At 34.2% G+C, this 23,581-nt stretch overlaps 4 protein-coding genes across 10 annotated transcripts in view; 3 read left to right on the top strand and 1 right to left on the bottom strand.

Annotated features, from left to right (window-relative positions):
- LOC129804792 (ubiquitin-conjugating enzyme E2 H) overlaps window positions 1-2,675 on the top strand; it is a 28,344-nt gene extending 25,669 nt beyond the window's left edge. For all 6 annotated transcript variants that reach the window (XM_055852392.1, XM_055852398.1, XM_055852396.1 and 3 more), the window contains 3 exons: window positions 1,041-1,208; window positions 1,283-1,411; window positions 1,479-2,675. In XM_055852392.1, the coding sequence (XP_055708367.1) occupies window positions 1,041-1,208; window positions 1,283-1,411; window positions 1,479-1,600 (419 nt within the window). In that variant the 3' untranslated portion in view covers window positions 1,601-2,675. The remainder of the gene's footprint in view (window positions 1-1,040; window positions 1,209-1,282; window positions 1,412-1,478) is intronic.
- A 5,028-nt stretch (window positions 2,676-7,703) lies between these two features.
- On the top strand, window positions 7,704-9,801 carry LOC129804767 (transmembrane protein 135-like). Its single transcript, XM_055852361.1, has 3 exons — window positions 7,704-8,030; window positions 8,129-8,416; window positions 8,475-9,801. Exons 2-3 carry the CDS (start codon window positions 8,270-8,272, stop codon window positions 9,672-9,674), a joined length of 1,347 nt encoding a protein of 448 aa, XP_055708336.1. The 5' UTR covers window positions 7,704-8,030; window positions 8,129-8,269; the 3' UTR covers window positions 9,675-9,801.
- Window positions 9,712-10,408, bottom strand: LOC129804798 (multifunctional methyltransferase subunit TRM112-like protein). Its single transcript, XM_055852406.1, has 3 exons — window positions 10,191-10,408; window positions 10,028-10,129; window positions 9,712-9,970 (listed from the first exon to the last, which is right to left on the bottom strand). The coding sequence occupies exons 1-3, from the start codon at window positions 10,266-10,268 to the stop codon at window positions 9,776-9,778; spliced, it is 375 nt and encodes a 124-aa protein (XP_055708381.1). The 5' UTR covers window positions 10,269-10,408; the 3' UTR covers window positions 9,712-9,775.
- Window positions 10,409-12,413: 2,005 nt separating this feature from the next.
- On the top strand, window positions 12,414-23,560 carry LOC129804769 (E3 SUMO-protein ligase PIAS1). Of its 2 annotated transcripts, none has more exons than XM_055852365.1 (8): window positions 12,414-12,892; window positions 12,964-13,308; window positions 17,609-17,767; window positions 17,839-17,920; window positions 17,986-18,220; window positions 22,993-23,162; window positions 23,236-23,318; window positions 23,377-23,560. In XM_055852365.1, the coding sequence occupies exons 1-8, from the start codon at window positions 12,836-12,838 to the stop codon at window positions 23,452-23,454; spliced, it is 1,209 nt and encodes a 402-aa protein (XP_055708340.1). In that variant the 5' UTR covers window positions 12,414-12,835; the 3' UTR covers window positions 23,455-23,560. The 2 variants fall into 2 exon arrangements, with proteins under 2 accessions (XP_055708340.1, XP_055708339.1); XM_055852364.1 differs by having other exon boundaries at window positions 12,437-12,892; window positions 23,233-23,318.
- Window positions 23,561-23,581: the final 21 nt, after the last annotated feature.

A 23,581-nucleotide genomic window follows, 5' to 3' on the forward strand; every position in this document is an offset into this window, starting at 1 on the left:
TAAAGTTGATTTACAGAAAAATAAAAACTTAGGATATTTCCTTAATTTGGCAACAATATTGGCATAAAATCCTGCGGTTTTGATATAGAGGATGGGGATGGATGCCCCATCTCCTCTTTCTTATAAAGTGTTCGTCACCAGGCATAAATATTAACTTTACCACTATTTATAACAAATTGTTTGATAGTAAAACACTGTGTGAATGACGTTCGAAATGTTTCGAAATAAAATAGAGAGTCTTCCAGACCATCTATTTTAGTTAGAGCACACTTGGAGAATTTATAACAGAGGGTGGAGAAAATTTATCTCAGGAATGAACCACTAGGGGAGATTTCCCGAGACTCAACGGTGCATAGCACAATGGGGTGTATTTCGAAATCTCCCCGTATATAAGACGCCTTAGAAAATGAGTCGAAAATCACATTTCTTTCGAGATAGAAGAATATAGTCTTTCTGCAATGTTGTAGAGCAGTAAATTTCCTATAAGAATATGCTCATTATAAAACGTTTAAGTTTTCTCAGAACTCGTGAAAGAATTAAATATGCGTTTTGATAAGTTTTGACCTAGTTTCCCCTATTTCTAGTACATTGACTGAATGGGTTAATATATTTTTTGTAGGACTTCGATTGGTTCCGGAGTTAAGATATTTTCGATAAAAAAAATCATAAAGTTGACTTGTTGCGCTTCCGAAAGTTTTTAATTGCATTCAAAAATTTCTAATTCTTATTGATTTCAAATTTTGAATTGATATTTTGGTTTTCTTTGACTGACCAATTGACTCTCCGAAAAGATTTTTTTCCGCAGTATAGTTATTTGTTTTGCAGGTAATATCTTATTTTGAAAAGTTGTAGGTCACTCAAAGACCTTTCATTTGGGATTTGGCTGATTAAATTCGGATTATTAAAACCGGAGGTATTACTAATTAATTTGGAAAAATGACTTAAATAGTTTTGCCTATATTACGGGGGCTAAAGCAAATTTATTGACAATGTTTTAGTTAAATGTTTGTGAGAAAGTTTTCTTTTACTTGGATTTTCAGCCCCTTATGAGGGAGGTGTGTGGAAAGTCCGTGTTCATCTACCAGAGCACTATCCCTTCAAATCACCCAGCATCGGATTCATGAACAAAGTGTACCATCCAAATATTGATGAAGTTTCTGGGACAGTGTGCTTAGATGTCATCAATCAAGCGTGGACTGCTCTTTATGGTTTGTTTCGGGGAACCAATTAAAATAATGTCTGGAAGGCAGTATTGCATTATTTTGCATTTTTTTTTGGACAGATTTGAGCAACATCTTCGAATCCTTTTTGCCGCAGCTACTCACATATCCAAATCCTGTGGATCCTCTCAACGGAGATGCGGCTGCCATGTATCTTCACAAACCGGAGGAGTATAAAAAGAAAGTATCAGGTGAGTTGGGATTTTTTTTTTGCCTGGGGGAGTTTAGGAACGTTTAGTAATTTTGTCATTTTGGAAGATTACGTGAAGAGATTTGCAACAGAAGAAGCTCTCCGTGACCAGGAACAAGTGGATAGTTCCGACAGTGAATCGAGTATGTCAGAGTTTAGTGAGGATGAGGCACAAGATATGGAGTTATAACAGCGACTTTTTGTGCAAATGTTTAATTACTATGATAATATTAAATATAAAATTAATAATATTTATATGATGATGAAAAAAATGAAAATTGACAAAAATCATACTATACTGTTAATATATTGAAGAGATGGATGGATTACACAACAAAGAGGCGATATTTGGAGAACAATGAGAAAAAAATAGCAGATAAAGCATTGCAGAGAAGAAGAAAACAAAGTAAGAAAAAATATATTTAAAAAAAATTTAAACGATTATGATGAAAAAGAAAACTACAATTAACTTAAAAGTAGAAACGTCTATATTAATGGATTTAAAGAAAAGAAAAATAAAGAAAGTATAGTGAGAAAATAAGTAAAAAACAATTTTTGAAGTGTAATTTGACGATCTTTGAGTAATTTTTTTTATTCACAATTTTTTTATATTAGTTTTATTTCTGTTACTATGGAATAGAAATGATTTATATTTTGTGTTAACTCGTTCAAGTGGTAGACAAAACTTAATTTTCACATTTTTTTTTTGTTTTTTCCTATATCTTTTCACCAAAACCGTGCCATTTTCTGATGATAAAAAAAAGAGTTAATTAGAAATCAAGCAAAAAAAAGAGAAATAAACACAAAACAAACGAAACAAAAACAATCGTAGAGTTGGCATTAAATTTTTTCCACACAGTGAATTTTTTTAATTAAAAAGAAAATAATTAAGAGAAATTTAAAAAGAATTTTCTTTTGATTTTTGCTCCAGAACCAACCCCTTTTTCCGGATTAAATATTTTCAAAGATATTTCAATGCTGAAAATAAAATTTAAAAAAAAACTTAGTAATAGAAGATTTAAAAAGAAAGGAAAAAAAACCTTCGCGGGAAAATGTTTATATTTTTTGAGATATAACAAAAAAAAAAGAAAATGAAGAGAAAAAGATTAAGCAGAGTAATAAACATATAATACAACTTTTTTGTGATGTTTGACTAAGAGTTTTAAAAGTAATTAAATGTAGATTCGAAGAGAGTAAAGTTTATTGATGATGAAAAAAGAGAAAACAGAAAAATACAAAAAAAATTAAATGTCTTTTCAATTCGATTTGTTTTCTTTCATTTTTTTCGACTTTGATGGCGATTTTAGCGAAAGAATCTTTGAGATGAAAAGAACGCGCTAACATTTTTAAATGAATCTTTTGGGCTTCTTCCTCTCCACTTTTCCTCCTTGGTTCTTTTTCCCAACAGATAAAAAAACCACAATAAATGTACTTAGTGGCTGAAATAGAGGTGTTAATGCCGAAGATTGTAGCAGATTGAACCAAAATAATTCACATTGAGTTGCTTGAAAAGATTTTGTTCTCTGTATTTCTCCCATCCCTCCCCCAAAAAGCAGCCCTATTATACGCATATTTATTTTTAATGTGTAGTATAATAAGAATTTAACAAATAGTGGATTAGAAGAGTCCGATTTATTTTATAAAGATAACAAAACAACAAAAAAAAACATTTTTGTCAATACTGTTTCTCTCAATATTAAGCATTCGTAGAAAGTAAATGGACAAGAACATGCAAGAGAAGTGTAACTGTAATGTAATTACTGAATATTAACTACTATAACGATAATAAAGAATTTTCTTGGTAAGAAAGTCACAATCAAAATTGATGCTTTATCATTTTTTGGTTTTTCCCGCATTTTTCGTGGTTTTCCTTCCTGCTATAATTAAGTTTAGCAAACTCACTTTCGCATGATACAAAGGCGAGAGGATTTTGCAAAATGCTTGAGCTTGTAAGGCTTTAAGAGTATTTAATTATTGGTAAATTAGTATAGTCTATTTCCAGTCCGAGGATTCCCTGCTTCAATTTCCAAGGCATCCTACATTGCAAAAGGATGGCAAAGCATCGCATACTTTGCGAAATGCTCAATCTCTTCACTGAGAGAAATCCAAAAAAGTTAAAATAACATTCCGGAAATGTTAATTTTACCCTGCAGTATTGATCCGAAATCGGTCTAAATATTACCCTTTTCAGGTGTATTAGGGGTTAAAATTACCCTTTTTCATGTTAATTTTACCATTAAAGAGGTGTAAAATTAACATTAAAAAATGTTGATATATTTTTACACCTAAAAAGTGTCAAAGTTATGAGAAAAAAAGTTAATTGCACCCTCTTTTTTTTCAGTGTTGTCTTAGATGTTATAGCTTAAAAAAAGTAGTTTTGGATAATTTGCCGATTTTAATTGATTAATAAAAATTTGAAATACTTAAAAAAATTACTTACGAATATAAGAAATACTTAAAAAATATAAAAAAAATACTTAAACAAAAATAAAAAAAAAATCTTATAGGTTCAAGCTTGTCAGGAATTCTAAGACCTTTTCAACGATCCCAAATATGACCCCATTCCCTCGAGAAATACGCTATCTAGAGCCTTTTAATCCTTTGATCTTGAAAACCTGGTTTTGGAAACATTCTACGGTATTTCGTATATGAATATGTCGTATATGTTTGATAACTTCCGATGACAATCAAGAAATGAATAAAATCGAATAACGCGTCCCATACATTCCAAGAAAATTCAGTTGTTTTCCAAGTTTGATCTCTAGACTAAATGTCCTAATTCAAAACATTCAAAACCATTTTCAGAAGCTTTAACTTTGACAGAAGGTTCAACACATTAAGTTCATATTTTTTTCTGAAGAGAATTACATAAATTTGCTCCTTGACTCTTCTAGAATGTTACTGTTTAGTGAAAATTCTTTAGATATAATTTGAAAACTTCTTAAATACAAGAAAAATACGCGATTGTAAAATGCTTCTATTGGAAACAAATTAATCCAAATGGAGACAGGGGAAAGTTTCTAATTGGAGACAAACAGTGTAAGTGAAACCGCGACGAAAGGCTTCCAAAACATTGTTGAGTTGCTCTTGAGTGCATGATTTGTTCTTATTCCTGGTCTTTTCTCCTTTCCCATCTAAAACAATAAAAAAAAATCTCTCCAAAAAACATTTCCAGGGGTTCCTATTGAAGCATTTGCAGACACTTCAGAAAAACCCTTTTTGTTCACGAAATAGGTAATTATTTCATTTGAAAACTTCACGTACCGTTAAAAATAAAGGTTAGTCCTTAATTTAACTAAAATTAGCCAGAAATATGACATAAATGTTAAATAAAACGAATAAACAACAGTCACCTCATTGTGTTTTTCATTGGAAAACATGGTCGATCGACGAAAAATTCGATGGTGAAAAGGTACACTTTTAATTTTTCTGAGAAATTAACAAATTAAAATTTGTGAATATGAATGGATTTTCGCTTTATTTGGAGCAAAATTAACTAAATAATGAAACTATGGTATAAAAAATATATAATTTGTAGTCAATTTATCTCGTCCTTTGAAGAAATGGTTGAGATAGTCCAAGTAGTTTCGTATAGTGAAAATTAGTGTTCGGCGCTACCCCATACTTGTAGTGCACCAGTTTCCCCAACTGTTCTTTTTTTAACCGCATGGACGATTTTTTCCACAATTATCGTAATCGAAATGTTAAATAAACGATAATTGTTGGAAAACTCTGCAATCGGCTGAAGAATAAATAATTTTGCTACGATAATTGTTGGGAAAATTACTACGATAATCTTGGTACTACAATTGCACATTTTAATACTTTCTGAAGTAAAAAGAAAACAAATAAAACTAAAATATTTAAAGGCTAAATCGTATTGATTTAATACTAATTTTCTATCAAGTAAAAATCAGTTTTTACATTCTGAGGTTATGCTGAATATAATCTTTTAATTCGGAGATACCTTACAAAATCGTAGGTTAAATGGGTTAACCCTTTAAGGACGAGAAGCTTTCCGCTGAGCAAAATTCAATAAAATAAATTTTCCCTCGATATTTTAGCCTAAATAACAGATTTATGGTTAGAAAAAATTTTCTTATCCCTAGAAGTCCTGGAAAACCATGGGTCATATATGACCCAATCGTCCGTAAAGGTAAAAAAGCACAATTTTTTCAGATGACTAGTTTACTCGTTTGTTCTCTTATTTTTGTAGGAGAACTAACTTGAATATATTTGTCATAATAAAAAGAGTTATTTAGAGTACGAGTAAAAATTAAAACGATCAAAAATTAATTTAAAAAAATATCTCAGTCAATTTTTGGTCTCAAATAATCTTGAAGAGTGGTACACTAAAACAATAATTTTTATCATAAAAATGTATTAATGTTTACTTCATTTTTTATTTTTATGATAATCGAAACAATTTCGAGTATACTGGTAACACAGAGATAAATGTCGCATGACTCACAAATACAATTGGCCTTATAATCTTTTTTTTCTAATAGCACCATGTGCACCTGCGCCTTTCCTCAGTTTTCTCCAAAACATGTTTCTTGGTAATGGGTGGGTGCAATGTTAGTTGTCTGCGAATTTCAGACGTAGTTGCACATTGCTGTGAATCCGGGAGTTCTTCCAGCGTTGATGCGTTCTCGATGAAACTTCAAAGTCCACTTCATCCACGTCTTGTTCCAAGTATATTATTTTGTCGCTTTCGTTCAGGATAAAATTGTCGTCTGGGCATTATGTGGATGATTTCATGGTCATTGATCTTGAAATTGTTTTTTTTTTTCCATTTTTGAAGTCATCTACAAGAGTAAAAAGTTATGAATTTACAACATTTAGTATTTTATAAATTATCAAAATATTACCTGCTTCAGACAGTATTTCACTGGGAAATCTCAGCTAATATCACACAAAATTACACGAATAATTGACTATTTTGCGCACACATAAACAAAAACATGAAACATTCTGACCTCGAAACTTGGAAAATCCATTCGGTATTTTTACCTTTATGGACGATTGGGTCATATATGACCCATGAAAATTATAAAAGCTTTCCTGAAAATACCAATAAACTATAATTTTTACTTTGTTGAGAAATATTATGTATAGTTATTATAGTTTCTAGTCCCAAGAGGTTTTTGCTTAAAAAAAATTAGAAATATTAAAAATATTAAAATTCAAGCACCAACGTGAAAATTTGAAAATTCGTAATTTTTGAGCTTAAATATTTTTTATATAGCAAGTAGCTGGAGATTTGCAAAAAAATATCCTATATTCCTACATCTTTCTGCTTTGTGATTATGTACAAACATTGGAAAGATATAACTTCAGGTAGTCAGGAAAAATTATTTTCTCTATGGGTCACGGGTGACCCAATCGTCCTTAAAGGGTTAATTAAAAATATATTTCGTTTCTATGAGAGCTACCAGATGGAGTAGTAAGATGGAAAATCTAAAATATGAATCTGACTTATTTTTTCATGATGTGTGACTTAAGATTGGCTATTAAAATATATTGCCATTAGGTCAGGTCAGGTTCATTAAAAGAATACGAGAAAAATATGAAGTATTCGAACATTCGAAGCCAGAATGTGTGCGAAGTCTCAAAACATTCCCCTACCAAAAACGTTTTGACGCGGTTTTACCCATTAAATAATTTGCTGGTAAAACAATTATTTTAACAAACCAACAACTTAATCATACTGATATTAATTTTCTTTACTTTATTTATTTATTTTTTGCTATTTACTATTTTGTATGTATAACGTCATTTATTTAATTTTAATTGTTGGTAATTTATTTTCTTTTGTCTGGGTCATTCTGTCTGTCCATATGACTTTTTTTTCTAATAATTTGGAAATTCACAGACCGACGGAAAGATAGCTTTTGTATATCTTTAAGATAAAATAATATTTACTCTCCCTTTAGAATTTAGGTAAAACAAAAATGCGTCATTATGCAGTAATTTTTATCATCAATCAATGTTTGAAGCTCTGATGAAGATAATGACCCCAGAATGCAAGTTCATTGCCTTTTAACTTTACAACTAATTACCGGATTTATAAAATATTTTCTGGAGCCGAAAATATCCATGAGATTTTGTTATTCTATTTAAAAGTTCTTTTTATTCAGGAGTGTTTATTTTAGGATGCTTATGATGCTTAATTGGATGATAAATGATTCACTTGTTCAATTACCCAAGTAATTATCGTCAGTGAAGTATATATAGATTTCTTCGTAACAGTGTCTTAACAAGCACCTAATTATTACTGCGAAATCCAGTCAATTTTCATTGAAACAGCAGCGATTTTCTAAGAAATTCACTTTCTTTTTTCTTGCCAATTTTCCTGGGTATCAAAATTGCGCGGTAATAATTCCGCGCCAATTTTCACTTCCCCCTCCCGTCACATGTGGCGCTACTGGCGTCCCATCAGCTGTTTTTGTCATCTGGCTGGAGGGTTTTTGTGTTTGTGTTTGTGCACGGAAGAGAAAAGAGAGAAGCAGAGAAAAGTGACTTAAAAAACATTTAAAATAAATAGAATATCAACTAGAACAATCGTGAAAAAGTTCATGGGAAAATGATTTACAAGTCAATCGTGTGATGACAGTGAGGTAAGTTTTGTGGGGCATTCCCTGGAGAGTGACAAACGGAACCAGGGTAGGGGGCAAAGGGCAAATGATACTCAAAGTTCTCGGCTGGCTCTCTGCAGGAATTTCGACAACTGATAAAGTGTTGTAAATATCAGCAAGTTGTCTAAATCTCCCGGACTATCCAGTAGTACAATCTTATCGGGTGTAGAGAGAGGGCAGAAAAGTCAATTGGAGGAGAGATTTTGCGTAGCAGAAAAAAAATGACCCATATCAGCAAATTGGCAGGGATTCCCACAACCTGCGTGGAATATATGCATCCGTGGACAGATCACTGTGTCAATGCCACAGCTGGACTCCTTCTGCAGGCCTGCAAAGAGTCTTTCCGGATCTATTCAGCAGTGTATCTGGTGTGTGAGAAATTCCTGGGTTTTCTTGGGGATGACTCTCATATTTCTTATCTTGCAGCTGTCCCTCGTGATGCGAGGGAAGATCCCTACGAAAAAGGATGTTAGGCGAACCATCCAGGGCATGCTGCAGAGTACAGCATTCCTCACAACAAATGCCTTCACATTTTCCATGTTTGTCTGCCTCCTGAGACGTTGGCTTGGTAAGCTGTACTTCATAACCGTGGCATTTGTTCCTTCCTGGCTGGCTAGTTTTTTCGCCATCCTCGTTGAACGTCCTTCCCGCCGGGGACTCCTCTGTCTCTACGTTGCAAATGTCGCCACCGAAACGTACTGGAGGATGCTGGAGTCCAGAGGCCTTGTGCGTCCAGTGAAGCACGGTCGTGTGATCATCTTTGGCCTCAGTGCCACCCTCCTGCTCTTCTACTACCGTTCAGGGCTGCACAAGACCCAGAACGATGGTCTATTTGACATAATTCGCTTCGTTGTGGGACGCAGTGAGGAAGGAAAAGTCGATGAAGCCCCAGAACCTCCACTTCCTCGCCCAGCAGCATTCCCACTCCGAGGAGTAGTTAAAGCTGTCCATAACAGGGTGATGAGGCTGCTAAAATCCCTCCCACGGCACTTTTCATGCCCCCATAGAGACTCCTGCGCCTCCTACACTTTCCAGGGTGGCTCTAAGCTCTTCTGCGTGGGCCTGGGACTCCAAGTGACCCTGTCCCTCGTCTTCCAAATGGGCAAGATCATTCGCAATCCCGCCGCACTTAAGCGCATCTTCCGGAACCGCGAAGTACTGAAGATTGCTCTCTTCCTTGGCGGATTTTCTGCCCTTTTCAGAGCCACATCCTGCTCTCTGAGGCACCTTATCGGCCGGGATTCACCGTACTATGCCCTGCCGGCAGGACTTCTGGCCAGTACAATGTTCTCTCAGTATCCGGACACCAGTGTTTGCCTGTACATCATGTGGAAGATGCTACAGATCACCTACAAACTGGGCATCGAGCGGAAGGTCCTTCCTCGAGTTCCCGGAGCCACAATCTTTCTCTATTGCACCTTCACAGCCACCCTCTTCCATGCAGCAATGGTGGAGCCCCTAAATCTCCGGGAAAGCTACTGGAAGTTCCTCCATTCACTCTCCGGAGGCCGTTCAGCGGCCATTGATCGAATTCCCGTGGATTTATGGGGCCTGGAGACCAGCAAGGCTCTCACAGAAGTGCTAAAACGCACCCGGACAGACCTCAATGTGAAGTTCCTTTTCTAGCCTGGGAAAATCATTCCACACAAAAAACAAAGGATGCTTTTTTGTTATAGGGATTTTTATTTTTGCATTTGTTATTTTTGGAAATACAACCGAGGATGCTTTTAGACTTCCTCTTCGTTGAGCAACATATTGGGAATGCCATTTGAAATGGGAAAAACCCTCCCAGTTTCCGGACATTGCAGGTTCCCCTCGATTATGTCTATTTCCAGGAGGATGTGATGCAATCTCTGAAGGATTTCTGTGTCACTTGTGATTTGATCACTGAATTCTTTGGGTAAATCTCCGCCACAGCCCACCTGGAAGTATAATCACATTGTAATCAGATCTTCCTCAGAAATCTATCTAATCCCAACCTGTTCGGCAGCAAAACAAACTCCTGACCAGTCTAACCGGGGGATCATCCTTGTGATAAATTCTGGGTTGTATTCGGCATTCTTTATTTCCTTCTGGACGACCTGGAAGGGCAGAAAATGCTGAAGGACTGAATCTCAAAACGAGGTAAAATACTTTACTCACATTCAGCTTCAGAGGATAGCCAACTTTGACTCCTCGGATGAATTTCGATGTGAGGAAGTTGTACGTGATGAGTTTCATCTTAACCACGGAGATTCACTCTGGCCAGTCCGATGGAGGGTTTGCTGAGAAAATTCCCAGGAAAAAGAGGCTTTGTTTTGATCTGCGGCGCTTTTTCAGGCCATGCGCTCCACTGGAATTTTCAGGTAAGCCTTGAGTAATTTGTGGGATATATGATTCTTTTATTGGTCACGCATGAAATATTCACTTGATAAGTTATTTTTTTTCTCATTTCCTTTTTAAAATAAATCTAAAACGTGCAGAAAATTTACTACAGTAGACTCTCACTCAATCGGCTCTTTTTCAATCGGGCGGAAAATTTTGTTGACAATTTTCACGTTCCATTATGAAGCTAATTTCCTTAAATTCGCTTTAGTTCTTCGTATTTTATCGTGATCCTTTATAATTGAGCGCTTTTTGTGGAATTTACAAAGGCTTTGACGCCCAAATCTATCGATAAACCGGATGACATTTCGCCCCAAACGCCCAATTGAGAGAGAGTCTACTCGTCTACTGTAAATAAAATATTTTGCACAAAATTGAAAAAAAAAAGAAATATATTATGCACAGAATTTATTTTCTTAAAGGGGTTTCCTGAGCTAAGAAAGATAAAAGTTATTGTTTTTCGCAATCTTTTTTTAAGCCAAAGAAACAACTAAGTTTGTTGCAATTTCTGATATATTTTTACACATATCGTCGGTTCCGAAGAAGACTATTGTAAGTCTACTTACAGTAATATAAAAAGATGGTATCATTGGATGTAGAAGCCTTAGATCTATATCCCCACAAAATTTTATGTTGATTAATTTCTTCTTGCAAAAGTTATTTAAACAAAACTAAAAATAGCTCGGAGCATTTATCGAACCTATTCCAAACAATATTATTGTAAAATAGTATTCACAGGTAAATATTTAATCTTTAATTATGGTAAAATAGTTTACAATACTCTAATCGCTCTAATCTGTAAAAAAAATCAATTGAGACATTTTAGGTATTGTAACTCGTTTTACAATAGGAAAAAATCAGGAAAATTTGCGACTTACAATAATTCTGCTCGGAAATTTTGATGAGTTTCGTATTGCAAAGCCACTTACAATACTATAACTTGGAGTTTTATAGAGTAAAATCCGAGCGTTTGTATGGCAATACTATTGTAAGGATTGTAAGTCATAATTTCATGTAAACAAGAGGCACAAGAGGTTATAAATTTAACGCGAAGTCAATAGTCAATTTTCCATTATTAAAATAGTCAGAAAGGTTAAAAAAAACTTGAAGCACATTTATATGTAAAAATTAATTAAATTTGACTATATAATAATTACAATTTCACAAAAAATAGCAGATAATAAATTTTACCTGTAAATTCAGAAAATTGAAAAAGAGCGCAATAAAAAATGTAAATATGTGAGCTTATATGATAGATAAATCAAATTTATATATGTGGTTTATAAATGAAATTTGTATCTTGAATTCAGTTATTTGTATTAAATATTATTAAATTATTCTCTCCGGAAATCTTTCTAAAAAATTAAAAGCATTAAGGTTTCTGGATATTTGACTATTTTGCTGACTTTACTTTTCTTTTGATTTAACTTTTTTCTCAGGGAAAGGTTGTAAACAATACTTAACAAGAAATATATAAATCATTCGTATTGCTGCTACAGCTGCTACATGATTTAAACTAAATTGCTGAAACTACGCTCTATTTATTTTTTTAAAAAAATCGATATATCAAATTCAATATAAATAATATTTCTATTGTAAGTCAATTTAAATTATCGAGTTCTGATATATTTTTTTCTAAATTATGTTATTGTATGTCGACTTATCACATGCATCTTGTTAAAAATTCCGCGCTAGATTATGATAAGTCGAGATACATTACAGATTTTTCAGACTTTGTTAAATTTTCCAAAAAACATTAATAAATAGGCATTTTTTACATTTTCCACTGAAACTGCAATCGTGGAACGTGTTTCATGCGGAAGCACTTACATATTTCTACGATAAGGTAAAAGAAAAAATTAATTCACCGAAAAATGTTGTCTCGATCCCCCTTATCCCTTTCATTATCCCTCGAAGGAACCTTTTTCCCGCGATGTTGTCCAAATTGTCGATGTTCGATACGGGATTGATTACAGTAGCTGTGAAATCTTGGAGAGAGTATCGGAAGGAGTAGATGGCGTTTGAGTGAACGATAGCAGCGCCGTTTGTCTCTCTTGCGGCATTAGTGCTAAGTTGTGAGTCAAGAGAGAGTTTTTTCCGAGGGAGTCTCACCAAAACATCCTATTTATCGTAGCAAATACCCCCAAAAATGCCCCAATAATCCGCACAATCCCTAGCCAGAGGAGTAGCCAATAGAAGCAGACTGACAAAGTGGGAGCCGGTAGTGTTCAGATGCGAGAAATTGTGAGATACTGAGGAAGCTAACCTCTGTGAACCCGAAAATCTCGATGTGGCGTTGATTTGAAAAGAGCATTAGCCCAAAAAAAGAGTAAATTGCATAGAAAAAAACAACAATCATTCGCGGGAAAACAAAAGCCTCCACCGTGTCGAGAAGTGTGATCACTCGCAGTGCTAAGCGGAGGATGTACCAGCATCAGAATCTTATATCCTTTCCGCCTGACGCCAATCGGGTCATGTCGGTGGGTTTTGAAAAAGTGTTTTAGCGGGTGATTGATTGGGTTTTCTGACCTTATGTGAGGTTCCCTTGCAGGCCAATAACAATGGGATGATGAATTATGTGGCCGGATACCCACAGGAAGTGGATGTGAAACTAAAGAAGTTGGCTTTCTTCGATATCCTCGGAACTTTGGTGAATCCGTCACTTTTAACACCGACATCATCGCAGCGTCTCCATGAAAATACCCTCTATTTTACTCTGTCGCCCAGCCAGGCTACAGATATCGCCAGCAATCGGGACATCAGGAATGTCTCGAGAGTGGACTACACTGTACAGGTACAATTGAGGTTCTGCCTCATGGACACAACGACTGAGCAGGATGACTACTTTCCACCCAACATCTCTGTCAAAGTCAATGGGAAACAATGTCAATTGCCGGTAAGTTCTGATCCGAGTACCATCCTCAATCTCCGTGGTCAAGTTTATTCCCAGAAATCCCATGAAATTGCTTAAAAATATCCCAAATCCCAAAAGAAAAATGTCAAAATGCGGACTTTTTGGCAGGGGACAGAGAAAAACCTCTTGGGTTTAAAACTAAACCCAGTTGAGATAAAATGGCGTGTGACTTCTCCTAATGCTTTCCATATGAAAGCAAGTTATTAACAAAAATATTGCGGAAATTTGCTTAAAGTTGATGTTGCTTTTCAAAAATGGGTTTTGGGTTTAAATGAGGTTTAATTTACAGAAACCGCAAATCGAGTTTGAAGAGTTTTGCAGAGTTCAGAACAAAATTGCAATGAATTTTTCAAATAATCGATAGTATTATCTTCATTTGGGGCAGTGGAAAATTCCAAGACTTTAATCTTAAACCTTATTCGGAATCCAATTGTTTGAGTCTTCATGGTTTTGTGAGACTTTGGACTTATTTAAAGGAAAGAATTGAATTTGTACGAGATGTTTGTATTCTTCTGAGAAATCTTCATTAAGGCTTAAATCTTCTTAGTATTTATGATAAGGAAGCTTTTGGTCTAAGAGCCATCAACTGTTATATTTGTTTTAAAATTTCACCGAAAGATTTAAAATTTGCATAAATTATCGGGGTGATATAAGAATAATTGGATTGAATTATTAACCCTAAACCAGTGTTCTACGTTGGGATCTTCAAATGCAAAACAAATTTTAGATATAGACATTTAGATATTGTTTTATAGAGAGATAAGAAACAGAATCATATTCATGAATATCCTTGTAAGTTCTGGTCGAAATAAGGGTTAGTAAGAAGAATTCTAGATAAGATTCTAGAATATTATTGGTCTGACGGTAAGAAAGACGATCTCATATAAACGGCAGAATGCTAGAAAATTCAACATGGAGCAATTCCATGCCAAAATGGAGCAAATACTCCAAAGAAAAATCAATCTTTATTTTTCATAGACTATACCATAATTGATTAAAATTGCCACACACAATGTCGAAGCCTCTCAAACAGAAAAAGATTTGATTGTAAAATAATAAAAAAAAAAATTAGAATTTAGAAAATATTAAATGTCATACATTTTTCTTTGATATTGAAGTTCTTCTTAAATTCATCTGAATATTAAAATATTATTGTATTCCTTTAGAGATTTTTAAAAGTTTTAAAAAGAAACATATTTTGAAAACTATAAAGGACAATGGGCAAAATGGTTCAACCTTTCGCCACGAATGAAACCTATACAATCGAATAGGTCTTGGAAAAGGTAAAAACTTTTGTTCCGGGACCAACATATTATTAAGAAGTGACAATTTTTTTTTTTACAAAACTTCTTTTATAAAATAACAGTGTATGTTATGTTGGTAATTTCAAAGAACAATATTTGTAAAGAAGGGCTCAATGAAGATTTTTCTAGAACAAACTATATCTTTATCTCTTCATTTTCTCTGCAATTTTCCAGATTTACCTAATAAATCCTAAAATATTCCATGAGTTCCCCTTTGGAAATTGTACTTTGGCACTGACAACTTACGATATACCATTATCGAGAAAAAAGCAAGTTTCATAAAAATAATACACCTATTTTTTAAGAACTTTTATTTTAAGATATCACAGAAACTTTACGCGACGGAGTAGAAGTTTCTTCAAGAGAAATGTTAAAGACACTCCAAGAACTCCCAAATTACCAATGGTTTCCTGTCATACGATTTTTTGTCTTCATTTTATTGTCCTGTAATTTTCGAAGGCTTTAAAACGCAATTTGTTTGTATGGAATGCACCAGATAGAACAGTCAAAGGTAAAATCTAAAAATATATATTTAAAGCTTAGGTCGCACATTAACTTTAACCCGAATTTCATTAAGATCGGTTGAGCCGTTTTCAAGAATTAAAATGTCAAACTTGTGAATTTTCAGAAGGATATCGTTAATTTCTCAAGGATTGACAGTCCTTTTTGACTTGGGTCTCGGCAATTTTTAAGTCATACACCAATACCTACAAAATGGGCCTACTCCTATCTCTGGCGAAGGGTTGGAGCAGCTCCCATATATTTCTGCCCATTGTCCTTTTTAAAGTACTAAAGAAAGTTGAGACTTTCAGATTTAGAATGTTTTGAAGAATTATATTATATTATTATTATTATTATATTTTGATATTTTTTTATTGAATTTCGCAAATTCTAAGAAAAATAAGTTACTGAGCTTTCTACATGATTATTCTTAGACGTTTTAAGTTAAAATAAATAATTCATTGAACGCAGAAAACAGTCTCCATGAACCTGCATAAAGCTGCCCCGCGTATTTTCTGAACTTAAAGCAAAATTTTCAAAATTATCATACAATTCACCCAGTAGTAAGTATTTTTTAATCAATATTATCATGAAGCAATCAGGAATTGTTGAAAATCATAAATCCTTCTGGGGAATTCTGTAGCAGTATGACAAAGTAATATGACAAATTTAAACATTTTTATTGGGTAAATTATTGAAATGTATTAAAAAATGCGACACATAGGGTAAAGGCTCATAATTTTGGACAGTCTGCTTATGAGCATCGATATTCCAAGTTTGAAGTGCGATATTTTCGATACGATTTGACTTTTTTTGTTATTCTCGTTTCAGAAGGGTTGTATAGAAGCTGGGCAAGGGTTTATTGTCTTTGTTTTCACTAAAATTTGTCTTAATACGTTAAAAAAATGAATTGATATGAAGAGGTGAATTTGACTCGAATTTTGGACAACTTCACTTCAACTATCACTTCACTATTATCTACACAAAACGCCGCGTCGTATAATTAATAAATATTATAGGTAACACAGAAATCACTAAGATCTTTGCATAAAATTTGCGAGCAAAATAATTAATCTATTTTGTAGCGCCACAAACATTTTCTAGGGGTAAAGCGAAGGAACAAACGTGTGGAATTTTCTTAGAAAACTGTATGGAAAGGTTGTGGAATGTTCCGTGGAATTATTCCTTGGATTTTCCCCAGGAAATAAGCAGGAATTTTCATACAAAAAAGGGAGCGTGTTGCGGTAAAATCCATCGAAAATCCATAGGAAAACTTCTGGAATATTCCATGGAAAATTCCAGTGGAATCCGAGGACATACTGGTGATTATGAGAAGTTATGAAATTAGGCTAAATTTAAATTGCCATGCAGCCTACTAGATTAGCTTCGCAATCTCGCTTTCTCTTTTTGACTGACCTGTCCCGAATGAAATGTAAAACATATTGTAAAACCGTAACATACAACCAGAGAAAGGAAATTTCCACCGATTAGTCCTGGAGGTTAGAATCAACGCTAAGACGGCGGTGGACGCATGGGGGGTGGGAAAGATCAAGAATGAGATGAAATGAATTCAAATTAAATTCAAATTCAATTCATTTAACGTGTAATTTTCCACATAAACTTTCCATTGACTTCCAATTGAAAGTGATGCTAGATTTCCATGGCCTCCTGGCCAAAATTCCATGGAAGAGTTTGCGAAAATTTAGCGTCCAAATTCCATGGAATGAGCGGAATTTGACGCAAAATTTCCAATGGAATTTCCGCGGAAGTTTGCTATGAGGCTGAATTTTCAACAAAGCAATTTTAACTCAAATCATATTCAAAATTTAACGTATTTAGTGTTAAAATCTTCCAAAAGGAACAAATATTTAGATAGAATTCATTATTCATCAAATATTGGAATAAAAATCCATAATTTTAAACAATTTATTTTTAGTGTCCAATTTTATCCTCAAAGTGTCCAAAATAAGAAACTGTCCAAAAATATGAGCCTTTCCCCTATACTGCATTACATTCCTGCAGTGTTTTCTTAGTCCTTCAGTTATTTAAACTTTTAAACTTATTTTATTCAGGGTGGAAAAGCCGGCCTTGGTCCTCAAAAATTTAATTTAAATAGAGTTAATAACGATAAAGTTTGCGAACAGTAGGGGGGCAAAGTCGTCTGCATCTACGGTACAGTGATTCTTGCAAAAGCAAAACAGCTGTGCAAATTAAAAAAGGAAATCTATTTCTAAGTTTGTTTAATGATTACCGCAACTGTTTAAATATTATTTCTAATTTCAATTAAATAAAATTGACGGAAAAACAAGAGCAATTTATAATTTTCCTAGTGTGATTTCAAATTAATTTTTAAATCACTTGATCATTGTTTCATTTCCCTGCTCTTGATAAAAAATTTTCAAATTTAATCTAAATCTTTATCTTTGCAATTCGTGTAAGTTTTATGGGATTTTCTTAAATTTCTTCTTTTTTTCTAGAATCCCATTCCGACAAATAAGCCTGGTGTTGAGCCAAAACGTCCACCGAGACCTGTAAATATTACTGGAAATGTAAAATTATCGCCACTGGTTCCGAACACTGTTCAAGTCAGTTGGTGCACAGAATTCAATCGCGGTCATGTCGCATCAATTTACCTTGTGAGTCTTTTCTCATTTGATCCTTTTCACTCTGGCGGGATTCCTTTCTACTCCTCCTTTTGACCTTTCAGGTGAAGAAATTAACTTCCATGCAGCTTCTGCAGCGACTCAAGACAAAAGGGATTAAGGCTGCTGATGTCACAAGAGCACTAAGTAATTTCATTGAAGCATTGCGGCTCTTGAGAGTCTCAAGATTTAATTGGTTAATTGTTTTGCAGTTAAGGACAAACTGAAGGAGGATGCAGATTGTGAAATTGCCACCACAATGCTGAGAGTGTCATTGATCTGTCCGCTCGGGAAGATGAGAATGACAACACCATGTCGAGCATCTACCTGTTCTCACCTGCAGTGCTTCGATGCATGTCTCTATCTCCAGATGAATGAAAGGAAACCCACGTGGAACTGTCCAGTGTGTGATAAGCAAGCGATTTACGAGAATTTGGTCATTGATGGGTGAGTCTATTTTCTTTTAAATGTTACCATTTTATTTTTCATTAAGTGAAGTGAGATTTTTAATAATTTCACCTTCTTTAAAATTTCGGGATCGGGCTCAAACTTTGCTATTATATTTCTCGAAACCTCTTGATCATGTATAAACACTTTTTTGATGGTTATCCCTGCACTCTTTTAAGCTTAATATTTTTATTAAGCTTGATACTTATTATTAACTAGGAATACTTTTGCTGCGCGAACTCCACGGAGAAATGTCACGCTGTTTGTCCGTCTGTCCGTCCGACTGTCGCCAGCTCTAGAGGCCAAACGGTTAGAGATAGCGACTTGGGACCTTCGAGGGCCCCCCCCCCATAAGTCGACCCAAGGATCGTTAACATGTCCCTCATTCCCCCCCCCCCCCTTCCCCTCCATAACCATGTTTTTTCTGGGATTGCTCGAAAACGCGTCGTACGATTTTTTTCATTTTTGGATATGTTTTAGAGATTACCCAGGCGGACATTTCGTCCTTTGAGTGATTTATAAATTGATTCAAATCGGTTGTGAACCGGTAATGAACCGGTTATTTACCGATAAGTAATTTTTATTCGAATATAATTTTTATTACTCTTCAAACTATTTTGGGGGATCTTTTAAGATATTTATGAAGCGGTTCAAATCGGTTGAGAACCGGTAAATGGTAACCCGTCAAATAATTTCGTCAGATATCTTTAAGATTTCTGCTGAAAATATCCACACCTCTGCCGAAAATCTGCCGAGAAATCTGTAGATATTCTTACGAATTTTATTTGGGCTTGGGACAAAATTCGTCAGAAATTTTTGCAGATTTTCTGACGAATCCTGGTGCACACTCTGACGAATTTCTGTAGATATTTTGCCGATTTCCTGTAGATTTTTTCTACATTCCAGACTTTCCAGACAGCTGTGTCTGAAAAGATGGAATATTTTCATCGAATTTTGTTTGCAAAATTCAATAGAGTATTTTTTAGTGATATCACAGTGTTTATATAAAATAAAAAAAATTGCGACGTCGTGTTATAAGTAGAGAATAGTGAAGTGATAACTTTAAACACAGTGTCGACCTAAATTTCGTGGTTTTGTATCATTCGATTGGCGATTTTTAAGAAATTAGTATTTTTGCTCGCAACTTTTTAGTTATCTAAAATGTTTAATCGGTTAATGCTTGTTAAGCAGAACATACCATTTTCTTTGTAACTTCTACAGTGTCTTGATAAATCAACAATATTTTTGTTGAGACAATGGAGACTATGCAAAGTTCCTATGCAGAAATTCTGCCAAAAATCTGCAGATTTTCGGAAGAATTTCTGCCGAAAATTACAGATTTTCTAGGCAGAAATTCTGCCGAAAATCTACAGAATTTCTCTAAATGTACTACAATATACCGTTACAATTCAAAAAACCTCCGAGTAAAATCGGCAATTAGAGCAATTATTTGACGGGAAATGATGCGAAAGTGCCCGTCAAATAATTTCGTCAGATATCTTTCAGATTTCTGCAGAAAATATCTACACCTCTGCCGAGAAATCTGTAGATATTCCTACGAATTTTATTTGGGCTTGAACTATTTAAAATAGAAAATGACCAGTGATAAGCCCAGATAAGCTCATGGTAGCTGAGATTCTTTACAGGTGACTTCGTAATGGTGCTTGCAATTGCAACTCGGAATGCGTGAAAATTCAATTGGGAGTTGAATTTTGGGGGTAAAAAATCGCGTCAAGCCAATTTTATTCGTTTCGACCAGGGGCCCATCAAGCCTAATAAAAAGTGAAGCTATTTTTCATTTTTCCTTGTAAAAATTTTGCACATATTGTACCACGACTTAAATAAATTTGATTGTAGTTCTTGTATTATTTCGGCGAATATTATGAAATATGTATTTTTAGAAAGCTTTTAACCCTTTAACGACGATTAGAACACCGGTGTCCCATAACTCTTTCGCGTCTTTAGGGTAATGTCATGACTCGGGGAAAAAAGTTTTTTTTGGGTATTTACATTAATTGAAATCTATCTGTTCGTGCACGACATCATAATAGAAGGATGTAAGATTCTTGGCTCATTTTCTCAAGACTCCAGTTAGATTTCAATTAATGTAAATAGCCAAAAAGAAACTTTTTTCCCCTGATCATATATGACCCTAAAGACGCGAAAGAGATAAAGAAAATAATTTTTCCTGACTACCTAAAGTTATTTTCTTCTTATATTTATACGTAATTGCAAAGTAGAAGGTTGAATGAATCTAGAATATTTTTTGCAAGTCTCTAGCTATTTGCTATGTAATAAATATTTAAGCTCAAAAATGGCGAATTTTTAAATTCTCAAATTTATAATTGATTTTATTTATTTTTTATATTTATAATTTTTTTAAGCAAAACGCTTTTAGCAATAAAAACTACAATACTCATATGTAATATTTTTCATTAAAGTGAAAAATATTATTCATTGGTATATTGTCAGAAAAATTACTTATATTTTTGGGCTATTTTTGTCCCTATTGTTCATAAGAGCACAAAATACACCGAATCAGACTCTGTTGGACTTTCCAAGGTTAGATGTAAAACTTATCATTGATTATGTTTCTCAGTTTAATTTTTATTGTTGATTTTAAGTCCGTAAAAAGTGTCTCGTCGTTAAAGAGTTAATATTGACGCTGCGGCCTAAAAACCCCAGTGGAAATCGATAATTGGCCATCGCGGAAGTCCAGGTCTTCAAATACGGTGGTCTTTGACTTCCAGTGGCCATTCGAATGTCCAAATTATCGTAAGATTCTCCCTTCAGGTAGACACAATCATTTTGTTTGCTGATCAATTGGTCAATTGGAAAATTTTTCTCATAAAAAAATTCTATATTCTGCAACTGGCCTTAAACCATGCAAACCAAGGTACTTCTTCACTCTAATGTATATCTTTTTTTTTAAGGATCGATAAAAAATCTTGTCGTTTTTGGGATTTTTAAGACTTTACATTTACATGGAGGTCTTTTTTCACTGACGTTTACATTTTAAACGTTTCAGAACTTTTAGCGTAAATGTTCTCATCTGGGTCTTCCACTTTGTAGCTACAACTGTGATTCACAGGCAAAAAATTCGAGGGATTGTAGGGGAAATGCTTCTAATTTTGTCCAGTTTCTTATTTTGGACACTTTGAGGATAACATTGGACACTAAAAATAAATTGATTAAAATGATGGATTTTTATTCCAATATTTGATGAATAATGCATTCTATCTAAATATTTGTTCTTTTTGGAATATTTTAACACTAAATACGTTAAATTTTGAATATGATTTGAGTGGAAATTGCTTTGTTGAAAATTCAGTGTGAGCAATTGCTTACGAGAAATATGACAGAACTTCGTGGCTTACTTCAGTCTTATTTAGTTTTGGTGAAGTACTAACAAAGTTTGTTCGCTGTTTTTGAGTGCTATTATTGAATATTCATTGAATATTGTGTTGATTCACGTTACTGATGATTTGTACATTTAACCTGAAGCGAGATTTGCCTTGTGAATTATATTTGTCGTGTGAAAAATGGGAAATTTTTTAAGACATTCACCAGTGAGGTGATGATTCTTATTTTGGACAGGTGTTTTTCTCACGAAATTTCGTGAAGTTTTAGCTTTTGTGATGACTAGGTTGGACAAATGCCTGGAGAAATGAAGGAGCATCATCTCTACGAAAGAGATGCAGTGAGAAATGCCTTGAAAGGCTCCCGGAAAGGGCAGGGAATGAGCGAATCCGCACGTACTTGGAGTACCGAAGTCAACTCACTTTAATGAATGATATGGAAAGTTTCTGGGCGTCTTGTGACATTCCACGTTTCCCTTACATGACCAGGAAGAGGACTTGGTAAGATTGGTTCATAAAATGAAGAACAATGGGCATCCTGTTGAGGCGGATTATCTGTCCAAATTTACAGCCAAGTTGTCCAAATTAATAACCAAGTTGTCCAAAATAAGAGTCAAATTCACCTCTACATATCAATTCATTTTTAAACGTATTAAAACTAATTTTAGTAAAAATGAGATGATAAATAGCTTGCCAAGTTTCTAAACAATCCTTCTGAAAAGAGAGTAACAAGAAAAGTCAATTAGTATTGAAAATATCGCACTTCAAACTTGGAACTTCGATGCTTATAAGCAGACTGCCCAAAATTATAAGCACTTCCCCTACTGTTTTTTTTTTTCGATAGTTTGAGTCGGTTATTCGAGTAGTAAAAGCAAGGTCTCAGGTCGCAGATAAATTTAAAGTTGCTTAAATTTACCTGTAGCACGGAATACCGTTATTTTATATAAACTGTTAACTCTTTCCGGACCACAACATATCCAGCGAACGAATTTCAGTAAAACTCACTTTATTGTAAGTCTTAGTGGTCAAATATGATACTTTTGTAGAGAAAGAATTTTCTCCGCCTCTGGGAAATTGGAAAACTCATGGGTACTCTCGTCCCCAAAAGAACGAAAAGGAGACAAATTTCAATTTTCCAAAAGCCAATAATATCAATTTTGTGAATTATTTTTGCATGTCGAATGACTACCAAAATTTAACTCACAATCGAATTTTCGCACATTCCGGGTTGTACGCATTTCGAGGTCACTTGTAAAGAATCTCAGCTACCATAAGCTTAGCTGGATTTTTTTGATTTGCTGATTAGAAGTTTGTTTATCCTGAAATGATTGGGGTCTTTAACCTTGATTTCAGTTCTTGTATCCTTCCTGACTCATTTGCCCTTTAACCTGTTTTTCTTCTTTGATTTTGCAGCTACTTCCAAGAGGTAATTGCCTCAAAAAATCTTGGAGCAGACAGTAATGAAATTCAACTCCATGAGGATGGATCCTGGAGTGCTCATGTCCTAAAATCTGACACACAAGCTCTGGACACTCCTGTTAAATCATTAATGGCTAATGTTGAGATTATATCAGATGACTTAGGTGAGTTAATTAAACTTTTTCCCACTAAATAATTTTGTTTTTCTTAATTTTCTTGTTGCCTTCTTCCCAGAAGTAATATCGACAAAATGTGCAAGTTCAGAGAATGCAGCCAATAACCAAGGAGCAGCAGAACCATCTTCTACAACGGGAGAAACGGTAAGTTGTTTGTCCAATTTGCTTGGTAAATCATTTCAATGGATTTTATTTGGTTTAGGTGGATTTGACATTGAGTGATTCCGATGAGGATTTACCACTGAAGAGGAAGCAAAATTCTGGGAATTCCAATCGTTAGCAGATTTAGATTTCATTATTTTTTTGGTTTAATTTAAAACAGAGAAAATCTCAAAATCACAAACCTCCCCCCATAATGATTTTTTTTGTCACATGTGAAAAAGAAATTTGTGTAAGAAGAAAAAAAT

The sequence above is a fragment of the Phlebotomus papatasi genome, chromosome 2, assembly GCF_024763615.1.
Source record: "Phlebotomus papatasi isolate M1 chromosome 2, Ppap_2.1, whole genome shotgun sequence".
NCBI lineage: Eukaryota > Metazoa > Arthropoda > Insecta > Diptera > Psychodidae > Phlebotomus > Phlebotomus papatasi.